This window comes from Theropithecus gelada, chromosome 14, assembly GCF_003255815.1.
Source record: "Theropithecus gelada isolate Dixy chromosome 14, Tgel_1.0, whole genome shotgun sequence".
Lineage (NCBI taxonomy): Eukaryota > Metazoa > Chordata > Mammalia > Primates > Cercopithecidae > Theropithecus > Theropithecus gelada.
Window position 1 is genome coordinate 121,077,789 of NC_037682.1, and position 19,178 is coordinate 121,096,966.

A 19,178-nucleotide genomic window follows, 5' to 3' on the forward strand; every position below is an offset into this window, starting at 1 on the left:
TTGGGCTGCTGTATGGCACTAATTCTGGGGGAGGTCCACAGTATTCTCTTTCCATTCTCTGCTGTGGTCCCTGTTTACAGTGACTAGGACAACAGCTCTTTCAGTCCCCCGTCAACTCAGAAGGAGCCGTCCAGACCATGTGGATGAGAAGACATCTTCCCTTAAGAGATTCCTTACATGGCCGTTTCGACCTCAGCTTCAGTCAGAAACCGCCCCTACCTTGCTGCTGTACTGCTTGGAGCAGTGCGGACAGCAGACGGGAGGGGTGGCAATGGTGCCCGTCAGCTGGGTGTGTGTGCTCAGCATGGGGTCTGGCTCTCCAGGACCAGCGGGCCGGAGCTTCCGGATGCTCGGTGGGAGCTCTGCTCCTGGGTGGTTCTTCAGAATGTGGGCTTTGCGCTTGCTGGCGCTTTTATAAACCTGCAAATGTAAGTGCCTGCCATGAAAGCAGTATACGGTTCCACTTTCTTGCTTAAAGCAAACTAACAATTTCATTATAAGACATTGCGGAAAAATATTGAAGTAGACCCAAATAAAATATATGAATACGTATATTAACAGATCTATTGAAGGACAACAAGCATATACCATAAATTAGAATAAAATAAGAACATAATGTAGATATGCCAGGTTTCTTTAATCCATAAATCTAAGATAATAACTGTGAAAGTACCCTTTATCCTAAAGTTTAAAATTTGGATATGACACACAGACACAGGAAGGTAACTGTTTTCAAGGCCCATCCACCTCATATGAGAGCTGCCTGTGAAAGCTCCCACACGATGTATGCAGCTGAAGACCAGGAGCCAGAGAATCTTCCAAACAGCAACGTCAATAGCAACTGCTATCTATAGTGGGAATCTATGTTAAAAAATGTTTCTCACTTTTAAGCTGATATAGCTACACTATATAAGGAAAGGATGGCCAGGCGTGGTGGCTCATGCTTATAATCCCAGCACTTTGGGAGGCCGAGGTGGGCGGATCACCTGAGGGCGGATCTTCCTGGCCAACATGGTGAAACCCCATCTCTACTAAAAATACAAAAATTAGCTGAGCGTGGTGGCAGGCGCCTGTAATCCCAGCTACTCTGGAGGCTGAGGCAGGAGAATCGCTTGAACCCAGGAGGCAGAGGTTACAGTGAGCCGAGATCATGCCACTGCACTCCAGCCTGGGTGACAGAGCAAGACTCCATCTCAAAAAGAAAGAAAGGATATCATGGTGGAACAACAAATATATATTCTGTGTCTTTTCTGAAACTACACAAAAATAATGGAGTACAAGTAGAGTACTCCACCACGAAGCTTTCCCAACCCCTCCCCACCTTATAGAAACCCCCAATGTACCATATATGTTATAGGTCATATGATAAATGCTCTCATTTTAGAACCTAGGAATTTGAAATTAATTCATACACTAGGCACTCAGTAATAAGCCTCTTCTTGTGTAACAAAAATCACAGAGAGAAGGGACAGTAAGAAAAATGAAGTCAACTATTTCTTAAGAAAAAAAAATTGGCTTAAAATTAGGCTGCATTTGTAGTCCTTTCTTGTCTGAATGGAGACTATGGAGAGACAGGGAACCATCTGGTCAGAGCAACAAACAAATCATAGCATATATTTATAAATGCGGACGAGTCAGCTCTAGGCAGGAACCCCAGTGGCACACCAGCACGAATATTTCCCTTTTACCTTATCGCAATACTGACAAAAGTAATCACGATTGGGTTTTATGATGGGTAGAGTTAACTCTGGCACCTCTTCTATCTTCATGTCTGGGTGTCTCTTTGACAAGTGATTTACCTAAAGTGAAAACAAAGAACAAATGAGAAAAAGAGATCCCATTAACCAAACGGAAGCTACACAAATGCCTCTGATAATGACCACCAGAAGCTGAAATTCTCTGAAGCAATGCCCCAAAACAATAAGGCATTTGGCCAGGACCAGCATCACCAGACCCCATCTGACACCAAAGCACTCACAGTCAGGGTTAACAGGAGTTAATAATTCACCAGACAACTGAAGGTGAACTCACTGTGGTGAATTCAGCCGTAACAGTCTTTGGCTGAAAGAACTACTATTGGAAAAAGGAAAATTACACTGATATGAATTTCTTTGGTGAGTTCTCCTCATGCAAACCTGTCTTTCACTATTTAATGCCCTAGCCTTACTAAGAACATGGAATGAGATACAGATCAAGGTTCTGAATTTTAATTTGCTCTATGACTTTCCAGCTCCTGGCAGAAATATATTCTGCACCTGTAACAAGGTCAAAATGAGTTGAGAGCAGAGCACTGGCTGTCCTGATACTTCAGCTAATCTAGATGCACATACCCTGCTTTGATGGAAAGCTTCCTTCTACTGCTGTTTGTTATCTGGAAAGGAGAGACATTAAAAGGAAACAGCTGGGGGCTGGGCGCAGTGGCTGACGCCTGTAATCCCAGCATTCTGGGAGGCTGAGGAGGGTGGATCACCTGAGGTCAGGAGTTTGAGACCAGCCTGGCCAACATGGTGAAACCCTGTTTCACCATGAAATACAAAAATTAGCCAGGCATGGTGGTGGGCACTTGTAATCCCAGCTACTCAGGAGGCTGAAGCAGGAGAATCACTTGAACCTGCGAGGGGGAGGTTGCAGTGAGCCGAGATCACGCCACTTCACTCCAGCCAGGGCAACAACAGTGAAACTCCATCTCAAAAATAAATAAATAAGATAAAATAAAATAAAAGGGAACAGCTGGGGAGAAGGCAAACACCCTACAAGAAAATACATTCAGGGACACAAAAGAGGGAAATAAAATAAGGTGACAGCAGAGATTGAGATGGGTAAAGAAAAACAAAACTAGTAAGGAAAAGTGATTAAAAAAAAAAAAAGCCTCTTGCAAGAATTGACCCAAAAAGCAGCAAGAGGGCAAAGGGAGGCTAGAAAAGACAGAACTCCAAACTGGGAATTGTTTGCCTCTGTTTCTTCCCCGGACATTGACAAAACCATTGATCAATATGACTTAGGACAGAATACGACACAAAAGTCACCATCATCGACAGAAATGAGGTGTGCTGGGAAGACAGAGGAACCCGCGGCCACTTGGCACTGACCAGCATGCCGCGCCGGCGGAAGCCCATCATGCACAGGCGGCACTTGAACGTGAAGCTGTCGTAGTCTGTGGACGTGATGCGGGGCTTGAACGTCTTGGAGCGGCTGATGCGGTCGGCTTTCTTGGCCTCCCTCTCAGGGTTATGCATCCTCTGCATGTGTTCCCGTAGTTTGTCTTTTCGCTATTTGGAGAGAATTTTTGAAAACAGGGTAGACATGGTGGTAGAACATTTTTAATTGAAGGGATAATTTTTAAAATCAATACAAATTAGCAGTAGCCACAAGCCTCCAAGAGACATTTGAGTTGCTGGAACACTAGGACATTGAAAGACGTGTTAAAAGTGCCTGGGGGTTACTCTGTTCACTAGCAAATATGTGCATTCCAATGAACCTTGGTTTAAAATGACCATTAAATAGGAAAGATACATACCGACTTTTGAGAATAAAGACTGTGCATTAAAGAATTAAAGAGAACATGGAATAAGCCTGGTATAAAAGAAGACAAATTGATAATAGGTAATACTAGATTTTAGAAGCCATGCGTAGGCCGGGTGCAGTGGCTCACGCCTGTAATCCTAGCACTTTGGGAGGCCGATGTGGGCGGATCGCCTCATGTCAGGAGTTTGAGACCAGCCTGGCCAACACGGTGAAATCCTGTCTCTACAAAAAATACAAAATTAGCTGGGTGTGGTGGCGCACGTACTCCCAGCTACTCAGGAGGCTGAGGCAGGAGAATCACTTGAACCCAGGAGGCGGAGGTTGCACTGAGCTGAGACTGCGCCACTGCACTCTAGCCTGGGCAACAGAGCAAGACTCTCTCAAAAAAAAAAACAAAAAACCAGTGTATACTCAATTCCCACACATTTCAGCAAACATTATATTTTTCTAAATCCCAAAAGAATTTAAGTGAGAATCTCTATCTTATGGATTTAGAACTTCTCACCTTACAGAATTAGAAGTTCAAGTAAACAAATCCATTGTTCATTATGATGGAGCATGGGGCCCAGGGCTCAGCTCCCGGTTTCACTATTTAGTGACACATGCGGATGTGAGTCCATGGAGAGAATTAGGCAGAGCCCATCCTGAATACAAACAAAGTGCCAGCTCCCTGATCCAGTGAGGCCCTCTGCTCTGGGACACATGAATGAATTGTTATTAGTCCTGTAGAGACTCTGAGCCTTTCTACAAACCAGTTCTTCCCACCTTTTGGTACAGGGACATTTTTAAGGACTTCATTTTTCAGCACATTTACTCAACAAATATTCCTTGAGTGCCTACCAAGTATTGGGGAGCAGGCTAAGGGCCCAGCTCCACTGCCGGACCTCCCTCACCCACCTGCCTCTTCTGCTACAATGCATATGACCCAACTGCTCTTTCTTCCTATCCCACCCGCCTTCATTTCTGGAAAGCCCAGGAGGGAATGTTCAGAGCTTTGTAGGCTGCAGTAGGATTTGAATTAAGGACACTGCCCTAAATGACAGTATTTTTCTTTAGTGTAATACGATGACAAAGCACTGCTGCACTGCCGCTATTTTTTCTTTTCCTCTTCCTCCAACTCCTCTCGCATTCCCACTTTTTCCTAAGCATCAATGTTTACTAGTTCCCCTGTCTATTCCCTTTAAACAACCAATTTACCTTAACCGAATCATCACGTAAATTTCAAAGCCTAACACAAATACCACACCATGCTATGCACATCGTGACAGGCACACATTTGTTGGATGCCAAATCTCCATGAGGCCTTTCCATCCTAACATCCCCCAAACCAAATCCGCTATCTGCCCCCACTCCTTCTGCCTAAGTCGTGCTTTTTCGTATCAGTGGTGTTCCTAAACATCTAGCCTCTCGAGCTGCAAATCTCCATTCCTCGTTGTCTACCCTTCCCCCTTTCATCCAAGTGCAAGGTCTTGTCAGCTTCCCATGACACCTGTCTTGAACACAGCCCGTCTTCTCCACACCCACTGCCTCCACCTGAATTAGCCCAGCTCTGAAACACTTAGGGCTCACTTCCTGGTAAGTCTGATAACTTAGCACAGCGCGCTAGCTTAACCTGCTTCCCTGGCTTCCTCTTGCCACACCCTCCATCACTCCCCTTCTCCCCATCTCCTGAACGTGGCATTGTTACTCCCTGCTGCTCCCTCTGCTTGAGATGCCGATATCCCTCCGTCACTCCTCACCTCTCCCTTTCCCTAGCTGGCAAACTCTTTCCTACCCATGAGTGGATTCAAAAGTGTCACTGTATCCATGAGGTCTCCCCTATACCCCAAATCAGTGAATCCCTCTCACGGCATTGTTGAGATGGAGTCTCACTCTGTTGCCCAGGCTGGGGTACAATTGCGCGATCTCAACTCACCGCAGCCTCCGCCTCCCAGGTTCAAGTTTTTCTCCTGCCTCAGCCTCCTGAGTAGCTGGGATAACAGTCATGTGCCACCGCGACCGGCTACTTTTATATTTTTAGTAGAGATGGGGTTTCTCCATGTTGGTCAGGCTGGTCTCAAACTCCTGACCTCAGGTGATCTGCCTGCCTCAGCCTCCCAAAGTGCTGGGATTATAGGGGTGAGCCACCGCACCTGGCCACTTTATTCTTTTCTCTATTCTACTGTGAACTCCCTAAAGTCAGAAGGTCCCACCTTGACTTCAATGCTGCCTTCTTGGAGCTTACACTTAGCAGGACAGGCAAATGCAATACACAACTGCTACGACAGGGTCACCAGCAAAAGGCCCTGTGGGAATTCATGGGAGAAGCAGCACTTAATCCAGGGATCAGAAAATGCCCCATACGAAGTGACATTAGCCAGGTAAAGGAATATGACAGTTTGAAAGTGCGTTTCAAGTCAGGACGAGGAGTGAGAGCAAGTGCAAACAAAGGCCCAAGAAGAGAGAGTACGCCACACTTGGGTAAAGCTATGGAGTTCAGGTCACCCTGAGTGCACAGGGAGGCGGGAACCAGAGAGGCTGGCAGGAGCCAGATCTTGTAGCATCTTAGAAGTAACAAGAACTTCGGGATTTATCTGCGTGAAGAGCTATTAAAGAGTTTTTCAGGAAGGACATGACATCAGAGCTGTTCTCCAGAAAAATTACTCTGATTCTAGTTTGAAAATCTGCCAGGAAGGTAGGTGGTAGTGGTTTTGTGCTGGGTCAGCTTGGCTAAGGGGAACTACATTTGAAGGGAGTCTCCTTCCCAGCATGGTTCCGAGTTGGGTTAGCCAAACAGAAGCTCACACCAGCCTGGAAGGTGGAAAGGCAGCAGCTCCATGCTGCTCTGGACAGTGGCACACAGAGGTACCTGTGGGTCCCTACTTATCCTCTCTTTCCCACCCAGCCACAAGATGTCTTCCTGACTGCCAGCCCTGCTGGCCAGCTCCATATCCGCCACCAGATGCAGCGACACAGTCTTCCACAGACCGTACCAGCTCTCCTTCCCGGCCCCCACTGCAGGTGGAAGGGCCTGGTTCCTAGATTCCCAGGTAAGTTCCCATTGGACCACCCAGACCAGTGCTTCTGTGGGCATACTGCTGACTTCCGACCTCCCAGCTTCTCCCTTTGACCCCCACTTCTCCATCTTCTCCTATAATTCAGTTCTCAGTCCTATAAGAAAATCTTCTGTGACACTCACAGCGGCTTTGCTTCCCTGATTGAACTGTGTTGAATATGCTGGGTCAAAGTAAAAGAGAAAATGAAAGCAAGAGAAGAAATTTTAAAGAAATATTCCAAGGTGTTAAAATACGGTATCTGGCACAAAATGAAAAATCAAAAAACATTGGCTGGATGGGATGGATGGATGGCCAAACAGCATCACAAAACAGGAATCCTTTTAGATATGACTTTTTTTATAAAAACAGGAAAATCCCAGACCTATTTATACTTTTCACATTGGAGTTCTCTACACAATTCTCAATTGTGCTAGTATATATTAAAAGGCATTAGATTATATTTTATAACACACTGCCATAAAACAAGCTTTGAAAATTCTATTTCTCTTTAATTTCTTTGCATCTGTTACAAATATACCCTTAGCTTTCCTCTCCTGAATCCATTTCTGATTCTTTTCCAGTTTCTATGAGAGTGTGGCCTACAATCATATTCAGTAGAATATCTTCCGATGACGGTTTTGCAGAATCACCTGGTTTCCCAATGAAGTATCCTTCATTGTTTTTACATTTATTTATTTAACTTTTATTTCTGGGTCCCCTGCAGGGTTTTGCTTGGCTTCTTCTAAGTTTCAGGTAGGTTACCGACACTTATAATGTTCTACTTTAATCTTTGAGGTCATTAACATTCTCCAAAGCAGTCTAAGCCTTCTCAGCACTCCTCGGATTTCCCACCTGTGTTAGATGAGAGTCCTGCTGCCTGCGAGGCTCAATTACTGGCTCTTGTACTTAATCAGTGCTCAACAAAAACCTCTTGACCTGAACGTTAAGTAAAGGTATTGGTCTGTCAGGAAATCTCAATAGCAATTTAGTTATACTTGTCATTATACATTTGGATTCTTTTAGGAGATGCATTTTCACTCTACTTGTTTGGGGATTTGAATTAACTATTTTGAGACAGTAAGTTTTCCCCCTTAATTTTATAACTAAGTCAAACACAAGGCCCAAAGTGCATCTCAGGTCCAGTTCATCAGAAGTGGGTGAAAAACTGATGAACTGAACAGGCATTTGCCCTCAGCTTTGCTATAATTCCAGTGGCCACGAGAACCGCCTTGGGTTGTGTCTTGGTGTCATACCTTAAATTGCTTCCCACAGGTGGAACACAGGAAGTCTTTGCGGTCCGAATGCCGGAGCATGTGGAGTCGCAGTTTATCGGGGCGACAGAAGGCCTTGTCACACTCTGTGCACTGGTAGATCTTTTCTGAGTGGAAGCTGCGCACGTGTTTTTTCACCTGGCAGTAAAAACCATGGGAAAACTCAGGGGACACAGGCACCAAAGGAAATGACCAAAGGCAGCTTGTCAACGCTAGAGGGAGCCAAATGCATTACCATGGGTTTTCATCAACCCCCGCCGAGGAATCCAATCAGATGTGATAATTGGCCTCAATAACACATACTGTCCCTGTCACAAAGAAACAAAACAAGTATCCAGAAAGCCTTAGAAATCCTAACCTCCCCGACAACTTGAAACATGGGAGAGAGAGAGGAGGGAGAGTGCTTGCTTGGAGCCCATTTTTTAAAGATAAAAAGTAAAAGTTCCTTGGGTTTAAATGAATCTTGCTAAAAAGGATCTATAGGAAGACAAAAACCAGTTCTTCCTTACTTTTCTCCGGCTTTAATCTGCATAAAAGCAATTTAGCCCCTTTTGATGCTTTTACATCTTCTTATAAAATCAAGTTCTGAAGAATTAAAGACATGAATGAGTGGATACAGAAGACATTACCGGTTTATGAGAGCAACATGACGCTGGCGTCATTTCTCAACTGGGACTTACTTCCCTTACTTTTAGACAAATAAAGGAATAGGGCTTCTGAACTCTCTTAGCCACATATATCCAATGAAGAAGAGCTGACAAAGGAAGCTAAGTAGTGAGTCCTATCAAACTATTCCTATAAGACAGTTTGCTTCATTATTTTTGGAGTTTCTTTTGCCATTAAATTATGCCTTAAAGCAACCTTTCTACTAGTTTGTGTGAAGTGAGAAAATCTCCAAGACTCTCAACACTAGCAGAGCTAAAAGTAAATCCTCGTCTTCTTTTCCTTTGGTAATTGAAAAGGTGTATTTTTACAAAATGTTTCATTATTCACTGACAGGCATAGGAAAATCTTATCATGTAAAGTCCAAATGAAATCATGAGTATTCTGAAATTTATCTTCACCCATTTTGCTCCAACAAAGAATACACTACAGGGGAGGAGGCGGTGGGTTCTTGATACAAAAGTATATTATATACCAACTTTCTCTTTGTTTCCTTCCAAAACGTATGGCCTTGGTTAAAGCAAGCAGGAAACCACAGTAGTAGTAGGGATGTTCCCAGCCCCTCAGAAATGGGAGTATGTCTTCTACAGGCTCTGTATATTGTATAAGCAATAGATATTGACATGGATTATGAAAGATTTTTTAAAAATTATAACAGATCTGGGTGTTTATTACTTGTAATATAACTGAAACACTTTAATGTCAATGTCTGATCTGGACAATTAAGGGTCATAATAATCTTTTGTTTATAAAAGTAGTTTGATTGAAGAAATATTGTTCTCAACTGTAAAGTTGTTTCAAAGAAGGGATGAAAATGCAGGTGCTAGGCAGTCTCGGTTTTCCAAAAATCGAAGTTTCTTTTACCAAAAGAAGGAAGCAGACAGGAATCTCAGTAGTAGACACTCACCTGGATAAAATCTGGGAACCGTTTCTTACAAGTTGGGCAGGTGAAGTAGCCATCATTGATATGAATGGCCACATGATCTTTCAACAAATCAAGGCGGTCAAAGGATTCTGGGCAAAAAATGCAAGAGTAAGTCTTCTGGTCTGAGTGGAGCTTCATGTGGCTCTCCAAGGATGCGCTGCTGATGAAGCCCTTGTTACAGAGGTCACAGGTCAGTGGGCAGTTCCCCTCCCGCCCATGGAAGCGCAAGTGCTGGTCCAGTTTGTCCTTTTCCCGGAAGGCCTTCCCACACTGCAAGCATTTAAAAGGCCGGAAGGACTTCCGAATAAACAGATGCTGAAGAGCTGCATTCTGAAAGACATACACAAATGTGATCATTTAGTGATGAAATTAAGAGTGCAACTGGATCACACTTTTACAGAGAAAGAGAGGATGATCTCTGCAATCACAGAGTTCAACTCTAGGACACACACAGTTGAAAGATTTTTCTGGTGAAGACACTGAAAATGAAGCCATCCTCAAAGAAGTTCATCTTGAAAAGACGAAACTTTTTTGTGTTTTGTTTTACATCTATGTATGTGGGTTTTCTTTTGAAAGGGTTTAAGTAACACAAAAAAAGTGTTCCCAATAGAAGACTTGTATAATAAAACAAATCCCACACTGGAACAGGATAAAAATGGAAGATTTGGAGGAAAAGACTTAGGGTAAGTCACACATGCAGGAATCAGGCTGGAGCAAGTCAGCCAAATGTTACTTGTTGAAATCCATGAGAAAAAGAATTTGAAGCTTGATTAAAACGTTTAGGGGAAAAAAAAGACAATAAAAAGAACTGAAGGGTAGTCCTTGCCAGTGGCAGGGTGGAGAAGGAAATGGATACCAGGCATCTTTTGGGGGTGATAGATACCAGGTTTCTTTTGGGGGTGATGAAAGTGTTCTGGAATTAGAGAGTGGTGAAGATTGCACAACTTCAGAATATTCTAAAAACCACTTCAAAGGGTAAATTTTATGCCATGAGAATTATAGATCTCAATTCAAGAAAAAGAACTAAAAAGGATTCAGATTTATGTGAATGAGACATGAGCACACGTCATAAATGGAATATAAGCATTTCATCACTTTCTACTTAGAAAACAGAAGATAAGGTCCCAGCATAGCTAGTTAGTTCTACTGGTTAGAATGCCATGCTAACAAAGTTAAGCTCATCACACTGTTCCCTGCCTAGACCAGGCAATTCTGCTGTTTGTTTTCAGGCACAGATTGCACTTGTAATGCTGATTAGCCGTCTTGTAAATTCATGCAGTTGTTATAGGGAACCCAAGCGGGAGAGCATGGGTACTCGGTGCAAACCCATCACCACTACTGGGAAAACTACTCATGCTCTGCTGAGAGCAGATCGACAAAATCATCTCTCACACGGAGAATGCAGAATCAATCTATCTTTCAGTTACGCTTATAATGAAGATTCATTCATAAGTTCCTCAAAACACTGAGGGAACGCTCTAGATTGCTACAAGGCGGGGGTGGGGGGTGGGGGAATCTTTCAAGTATGTCTGTGAATGGCTGAGCCTATGTAGCTATAAACGAACAGTAATTGAAGGATTAATGGAGATCTTAGTGCGATTTGTGTAATGAAGAAAGTGCAGTGAACAATGCTTACACTCTTAACTTCAAATTACTTGTAAGCATCAACTTTTAAACTAAATTTAATGTGAAATCATCATGTGAGGAAAACAAAATACTTTTGATTCAGTGAAATTTCTAGACATAATTACTATGTAACACGAAATTTCCTTCTCAGGGCTTCCCTAACAGGGCTAGGAGAAAGATTTTTAAGCTGCTACCTAATCACTTATGTTGAGTAGATAAACAGCAATTCTGTTGTCTTCTTCAGCTCATGGGGCTGCCTCAGGGGATGTGTCATACTTTATTCTCCTTTATATCCAGATTCCTTAATAAGCTGCTTAGCTTATAGGAAGTCTTCAAAAGTAGTTTGAGAATCAGTGAAATATATTTCATATGAAACTAAAAAAAATGATTTCAAGGATTTTTCTATAGCATCTGCAGAGATTTTTAAGAATAGGTCTTTCTTGGCTGGGCACGGTGGCCCACGCCTGTAATCCCAGCATTTCAGGAGGCCGAGGCGGACAGATCACCTGAGGTCAGGAGCTTGAGACCAGCCTGGCCAACGTGGTAAAACCCTGTCTCTACCAAAAATTCAAAAATTAGCCAGGCGTGTTAGCAGTCACCTGTAACCCCAGGGCTGTAAACTCAGCTGCTTGGGAGGCTGAGGCAGGAGAATCACTTGAACCTGGGAGGTGGAGGTTGCAGTGGACTCTGTCTCAAAAAAAAAAAAAGCATAGTTTTGTTCTCAAATCAGCCACAGGGCTTGCTTTCACATCTGTGCACAGTTCAGCAGCCACCTCATCTTTTTACTCCATCTGGATCCTAATTTTACATAAAAGCTTTACTATTTTGCCTACTTTCAAAACTTTACGGAAATACTGCAGATGAACCAATACTATTCTGAGGTTCAAAGGTACAAGATTTAGAGCACTTTTACCATGTAGGAATCTTTTCCTTTATCTACATTCACTGAAGTGTCCAAGGACAGACACAATGCACATTGATTGTGGTCCCGCTGAGGATGCCATTTCTCCTCAGGTGCCAAATCCAGAACTCAGTTTTGTTTTGGTCCATTATGCTAATCGGTCTTCTGTCATTTCTGATTAGCGCGAGTACCTTCAGACACTTGATTTAAACTGAGCCACCACCTGGCTCCACTTTCTTGGCTCTATTGACAAACCTTACCATCTTTTCAATTTCCATGGAGCCCTGAACATTGTCTATACTCAAGAAGTAGATTATATTTCTCTGATCTAATGATACTAATAGAATCGTTACAAGGTCGTAAAAATGCTGAAACTGTTCCCATCCCTTGACCCATTTGCAGGCCATTTCTATTCTAAGGTGTCTTCTGTAGCTCAGAGCCACAGCCCGTACACATTTCTAGAAGAAATCATGAAAAATGTTGGAAAGAGCACATAGATCCACTCTAGTTCTTCTGCTTCCTGAGTTCATCAGGCAATCCACCACACTATAAATATATATCAGCTACTCTAGGGATACCAAAATCGTATTGTTGCTAAACTCTGTGATTTGGGATTCAACTCACATTGCAGTGAATTCTGAGACAACGGATTATTTGTAGACAAAGATTATAAAATGTTTCTAAAGTTTAGGGGGTTTTTTGGTTTGTTTTTTAGAGATGGAGTCTTGCTCCATCGCCCAGTCTGGAGTGCTGTGGCATGATCATAGCTAACCGCAGCCTCGACCTCCTGGATTCAAGCACTCCTCCCACCTCAGCCTCCAGGGTAGCTGACACTTATAAGTATATGCCACCATGCCTGACTAAAATGTTTCTAAAGTTTGATATTAATAGCTAAAAGAACCTAAATTATTGATCAATTTTCATACTATTTTAATCCTGACACAAAAAGGAAATCAAACAATCATATTTGTTGATTTGGGGTTTGGGGGGCTTTTTTTTTGAGACAGGGTCTCACTCCATCACCCAGGCTGGAGTGCAGTGGCACGATCACAGCTCCCTGCAGCCTCAACTTCCCAGGCTCAGAGGATTCTCTCATCTCAGCCTCCCGAGTAGCTGAGGCTACAGGTGCGTGCCACCGTGTCCAGCTATTATTTGTATTTTTTTTTTTTAGTAGAGACAGGGTTTCACCACGTTGCCCAGGTTGGTCTCGAACTCCTGGGCTCAAGCAATCCACCTGCCTCAGCTTCCCAAAGTGCTGAGATTACAGGCGTGAGCCACCGTGCCTGGCAGTTTTGGGGTCTTTTAAACAACTTTCCTTTGGACAATTGTCTGCCCACTTTCAAAGCCTTTGGTTGGCCATCCCTGCCCAACTCAGCTCACTCTGCACTGTCCTTCCAGTGCACCCTTGCTAGGGCCAGGCTCATGTCTGCACTGTCCGAACCACAGCAAGAACCTCCTGTGTCTGGGCCTGTGATCCTAAAGCTATCATTCTCTGAAACAGTCTACCTTCCTCCTCTCTCTCTTTCAAGGGCTAGTCTAAGTCTCACCTCAGCCAGGAATTATCCCGACTCCTCTATTTTACTTCGACTGTTCACTCTTCCAAGTTATACTTTCACATTTAACACCTAACCGTAAACTCCCCTACATTAGTACTGATTTCCTACTTAGACTGCAAGCTCAAGTGAAAATTCTATTGTGTACCCAGCACAGTGCCAAATAGACAGTTAGAACTCAACACCATTGCAGAAGTTATTCCAATGGTTTTAGCGCTGGAAGGGACCTTGGAGATCACTTAGTCCTATCCTTCATTTTGTATATGAGGAACCTGCAGCCCACAATTTATTCATTGATCTATTTACAATTAAATTATCATTATTTCATTAATTTGCATTTACTGTAGCAACCAAATTGTGGTTTCCACCAGGATTTAGTAAGTACAGGTTGCAAAGAACAGCAGGTCAGGCAAACACTTAAGTAACATTCTGTTATGTGAAACACAGGAAACAAACCTACCTGCAGCTCCAACTGAGCAGGCAGCATTAGAGGAGAGAAAAATAGTTACATTACCAATTGGATTGGAAGACTTCCCTTCAGTTGGTCATTACCAATCTGGATAGAAAAGATGAAAAAATACATAGCCCTGCTTTTTAGAATGTGTGAGAGAAAAAAAAAAAACAAAATAGCTCAACTAAGACTGACCTCCAAAAACCAAATACATATGGCTTTTGCTTTGCCACAAGGAACCTTGTACCAAAACCAGTAACCCTGCTCATTCAAAAATGCAAGTACAACTACGGCTGGACTGTGTTTGTGCATCCACAACTTCACTGCATGTGCGGGCTTCGGGTTTTTTTCCTTCCAAAAAAAAAAAAAAAGAAATCTAGCAAGCATTTCTCTGGACTTAGTAAAAAAAATCAGAATGGCAGAGCAGAAAATATAGTAACTGAGCAAGAGAAAGAAGTGCAGATTAGGAACTAAAGGAGAATGACGGATGGGATGACATTAATTCATAGCTTTTTTTCCTTGCTGTCCTATATTTCTGTATGTTGATATACTCTTGTGAAATAATATACAGTGAGCTGAGAGTTTTATATGTTTTGATTACAGGGCCCTCATGAAGGCTGTTTAGCCTCAGAGTTCTTAGAGCCCTTCAAAGCTATCAAATGTTTAAATGTGTTTTTACATTGACTACAAATGTTTAAATGTGTTTTTACATGAAGGCACGGACTAGACTATTTTTCAAGGTCCCTTCTAGCCTATAGGCAAATAAGAAGACCAAAAGAAACATACACTGAAACAATCATGCATGTAGAAATTGTACAGCCTAGGAGGTTACACAAAATGTCTCTTTCATCTACTGGAAAGTACCAGTAAGTCTTTATGCACTCAGCTGCCACAAACATGGGTTTTAAGTCATTGGTTTTTATCAGCACAGACACTTATCATCCCACAAAGCCATATTGTTTTCCACCGAATCCCCTGCAGTTCCTAACTCAGACTCAAACGCTATTTGTGAGATCAGAGAAAACGCATCTGAACTGCAAGTCAGGAAAGCCCTGCAGCCGCGTGGCCTGAGGCCAAGACGCAAGTCACGTGACTCAGACACGTCACGTGACTCAGACACTGACTCACTCTCCGACTGACAGCTTTGGCTCAAGCTATCCCCAGGTGTGTGAACTGTACCTGCCATATCAACTTGGACACAGGTCACTTTACATTGATGAGTAATGACATTTGCCATTCTCCCCTGGGAAGGTGTAGATAAGCACATTTAGTTACCCAAAATTAACTTGAGAGCTATGATTAGGCACAAATTAGCCTGGTTTAAAATATAAATGATTATTATAACTAAATGTACTTATTTCTCCACTTCCAATCTGTGAATTGAGGGATGCAGAGAGCTAGTCCAGGAGCTGCCAACCTCTAGGCCTCTGTGTCATTACTAAATTGGTTGAATCTAGGACCAGCCATGCCAGCCTGCCATGGGGCACTGAGACATTGAGAAATAATGGGATCTTTCGAAATAATGGGATCGAGCACGTGACGGGCTAGATGCAAGATTTCAGAGTGGACGGTGAATAGGTTGGAAAACCACCAGAGAGCTGCTAGTGGGAGGAAGATCACCGGCAGGTGCAAGGAGCCACCGGCTTTCCCCACTTACTCGGATGCGCTTGGCTCTGCGCATGTCGTCGGCTGTCAGCGTGCTCTGGGTGGGCACCACGCTCTCTTCATGCTGCGGCTGCAAATGCAGGGTGTGAGTTTCTGGTTCATGTTCCAGGGAAGACTGGGTTTCTTGTGGCAGCTGAGGGATTGGGATAGTGGTCTGTTCTGGTTGATCCAGCCCATTCAGAGTGGCTGGTTCAGCCTCATCAAACTGCTCCTTTGTGGGAAAATGTAGCAAGTCCTGAAATTTGAAATAACCAGGAATAGAGATCAGTGCTAGAGGGACTGTTGGCTCAGATTTAGAATTGCTGCTTATTTAGGAATGACTAGATTCATAATACTCAGAAAAAATATTCTCCCTCTGGGAAAGTTAATTAGGTAACTATGCACAGAAGGCAAAAGCAGGATAGGTTCCAGACCACTTAACAAGGAAAAGACTGTGATCTGACTTTTCTGGAATATCAATAATTTTAATTGTTTAATTAAACAAAGTCCACCTCTACTAACTCTGGTCAATTTTATAGAGCGGCAAAGTTGGGTTTTTGTTGTAGGTAACACTTGAAAATACATTCTTTTCTGGCATTCTCCAATCATGCTTTAATTAACAGGCAGCAAGCTCTGATAGGAAAGGTCTACAAACATTGGGAAGGTCTTTGTACTTAGATCTTGTCAGGGATCTGGCGAGTCCTCCACACAAGCATCTAAGGAGGGCTCCTTCCCATCCCCCTGTACCTGTGTCCCATCGTCACTCTTTTCCCCATTTTCGCTGGTGATTTCCAGGCGGATAAATTTTGGAGGACGCCCTGGCCGTCGACCTGGACCAAATCGCCTCTTGCCTCGTCCCCTTCCTCTGCCTCTTGTTCTAGGGACAAGAGATTGGGTTACGGGTCGTCGTGGTTACATAATATTCCATAACAAGTAGTGACCTAAATGATTCTTACTAACCCCAGAGTATGATTCCTCTCACCTTATTACTTTCCCAGATTTTCTCCAATGGAAACAACTGTTTTACTAATATACACTTTCTGAATGTCTCATCCTTCCCCTCTATTACAGCTTAAAGATATGTCTTCAATTATTCTGAATAAAAGAGCTATAAACATTCAAATCACTGACAATATTTTGCTTCTGAAATGATGTGAGAAAGGCAGACAGGACAGAACATGCTAAGGCTTCGAGTGTGTTCCCAGGAGATGTCATCTGAGACAAGATTCCCATTATTTCTCTTTCTCCCCTGGCCTCACGTCATATTCCTTCTAAGAGACGTGGCCAAATTCAAACAACTTTCTCGTTTTACTACAAGCCTCTGGGAGGTCGGAACAAATTTCTAATTCAATTGTTTCATAACATGCCTAGTAAACATCAATTAAATTTTACATCCCCTTTAATGGATTTTTTAAAATTAATTAATTAATTTTTTTTTTTGAGACTAGGTCTTACTCTGCTACCCAGGCTGGAGTGCAGTGATGTAATCATGGCTTACTGCGGCCTCAACCACCTGGGCTCAAGCGATCCTCTAACCTCAGTGTCCCAAGTAGCTGGGACTACAGGCATGTACCACCACGCCCAGCTAATTTTAATTTTTTGTAGAGACAGGGTTTCACCATGTTGCCTGGGCTGGTCTAGAACTCAAGCAATCCTCCTTCTTCGGCCTCCCAAAGTGCTGGGATTACAGGCACGAGCCACCATGCCTGGTATGAATTGCCAGCAAACACAAATTCCTTAATAAAAGAGGCTTTAAAAAGTAGGTTATGAGAGCTTCTTTTAGAAGATATGTATGTGGAAAGCGTACAATGTCAATGAGATCAAATTTTATCCTTCCACTCATTTATTTAATAATTTAACAAATACTATATATTTTTTCCAGGAACTTTTAAAAGACTCTTCATGTTGGAAAATTCTGAACCTAGGTAAATATAGAGAATAGCATGATAAGCCCAATGTACCCATAACCCAATTCCAACATTTTTCAACCCATGGTCAACCTTTTCCATCTATATCCCCACCACTTGCCCACATACATACCCAGTAGATGATTTGGAAGCAAATCCCAGGTATCTTTTCATCTCTAGATATCTTGGCATGTCTCTCTGAATCATAAGGACTCTTTATATATATATGAGCACAATACCATCATCACACCTAAGAAATACCTGATAGTTGCTGAGTATTATTATATCCAGTTAAAGTTTAAACCTTCCTAGTTATCCCAAGTTTCTCTTAACAGTTGGCTAACAAACATATTACCTACTGTGTATCACATACTGTGCTAGGCACTAAGGACATCAGATTACACACAACAGATTTTACCCTCAGGGCTCTAGAAGAGGGAGGTGGCATATAAACCAAAAATCACAATATAAAATAAAAAATGCTACAACAGAGCCACCAACAGAGTTTTGGAGATACCCAGGAGTGAGTGACTCAAATCTCACTGTGTCCACCCTCCCTTAGACATTTACCCCTGTGGTCACATTCTAGACCCTGTCACCCTTATAAGCCTCTTCACGCCAATTCCATGCACTGCCCACTCGGGCACTACCCTGGCTCTGTAGTTTACTCCCTCTGGTACAAGCACTCAGCAACCCTTCGGCCACGCAAGCATCTCCAATCCAATCCTTCTGGTGCTCCTGTGCAGCTCTGCACCACTGCCTTGATGTTCTGCCCCCTTTTTCCACAGCACACACTCCAAGGTCATCCATGGGAACTACTCCCTTGTGCGTACTCTCAGTTCCCATCCCACAGCTGCTCTGTTTTCTCAATGTGTGTTATGAGCACTTGGCAAAGCCACAACCCTGTGTAATCCAATTCCTGCCCGCTCTGCACCAGCATCCTTGCAGCTGAATGAAGCTGGAGAAAAACGCACAGTCATGCGAGTGGGTTCACTTCCATTTCATAACCATGAACCCCAAGTGGGCATTTAATGTAGTGGGCAATTGTATGGTACTTCCCTAGAACATTCACTTTCCCACTTACCTAACTACCATCTCACACGTCTCCTCTCTTTCCAAACCCTGGAAAAGCTGGCAACCCTATATCTGTCCCCCTGGCATGACCCTACTTCAAACCACCCTCATTCCGATCCCAAACTGTTGTGATAGATGCTAACAGGACTCCTTATCTTCACTCTTACTCCAATATAAGCTGGTGGTTATTTTTTTCCAGGTGTTATTTTTATCCAAAATGGTTTTCAAAAAAATACAATCAACATCACAATACTCCCTGACCAAAACCCTCTAAAGACTTCTCATCACACTTGGAATAAAATCTAAATTTCTTACCATTTCCCATAAGGCCCCTGCCCCCTTCATGCTATACAATTCTCCCCTCAGCTGTCTTTTTTATACAGTGGAATTAAACATATGACTTGGTTTGATTAAGTAATCGTACTGCTGAAAAAAGTCTAAAAATCAGAGATCCGGATTATTTTAAAAGTAGGTGCTATCTCAAAAATTCCTATTTCAGAATCTCCAGTTAAGGGAGATTTACCTAAGATGAAAGGATCTCCCATTGCTGGGTACTGGTTATGCTGGAAAAGATGGATAACAGTAAATGAGGAGCAGAGGGAA

At 42.9% G+C, this 19,178-nt stretch overlaps 1 protein-coding gene across 5 annotated transcripts in view; it reads right to left on the minus strand.

The window, feature by feature from the left end:
- PRDM10 (PR/SET domain 10) overlaps nt 1–19,178 on the minus strand; it is a 60,559-nt gene that overhangs the window by 13,858 nt on the left and 27,523 nt on the right. For 3 of the 5 annotated variants that reach the window (XM_025358235.1, XM_025358233.1, XM_025358236.1), the window contains 8 exons: nt 16,342–16,471; nt 15,608–15,850; nt 13,960–13,971; nt 9,402–9,749; nt 7,814–7,969; nt 3,090–3,269; nt 1,689–1,799; nt 220–420 (listed from right to left, as the gene is read on the minus strand). In XM_025358235.1, coding sequence (XP_025214020.1) covers nt 220–420; nt 1,689–1,799; nt 3,090–3,269; nt 7,814–7,969; nt 9,402–9,749; nt 13,960–13,971; nt 15,608–15,850; nt 16,342–16,471 — 1,381 coding nt within the window. The remainder of the gene's footprint in view (nt 1–219; nt 421–1,688; nt 1,800–3,089; nt 3,270–7,813; nt 7,970–9,401; nt 9,750–13,959; nt 13,972–15,607; nt 15,851–16,341; nt 16,472–19,178) is intronic. The other 2 variants (XM_025358234.1, XM_025358237.1) reach the window with 1 other exon arrangement.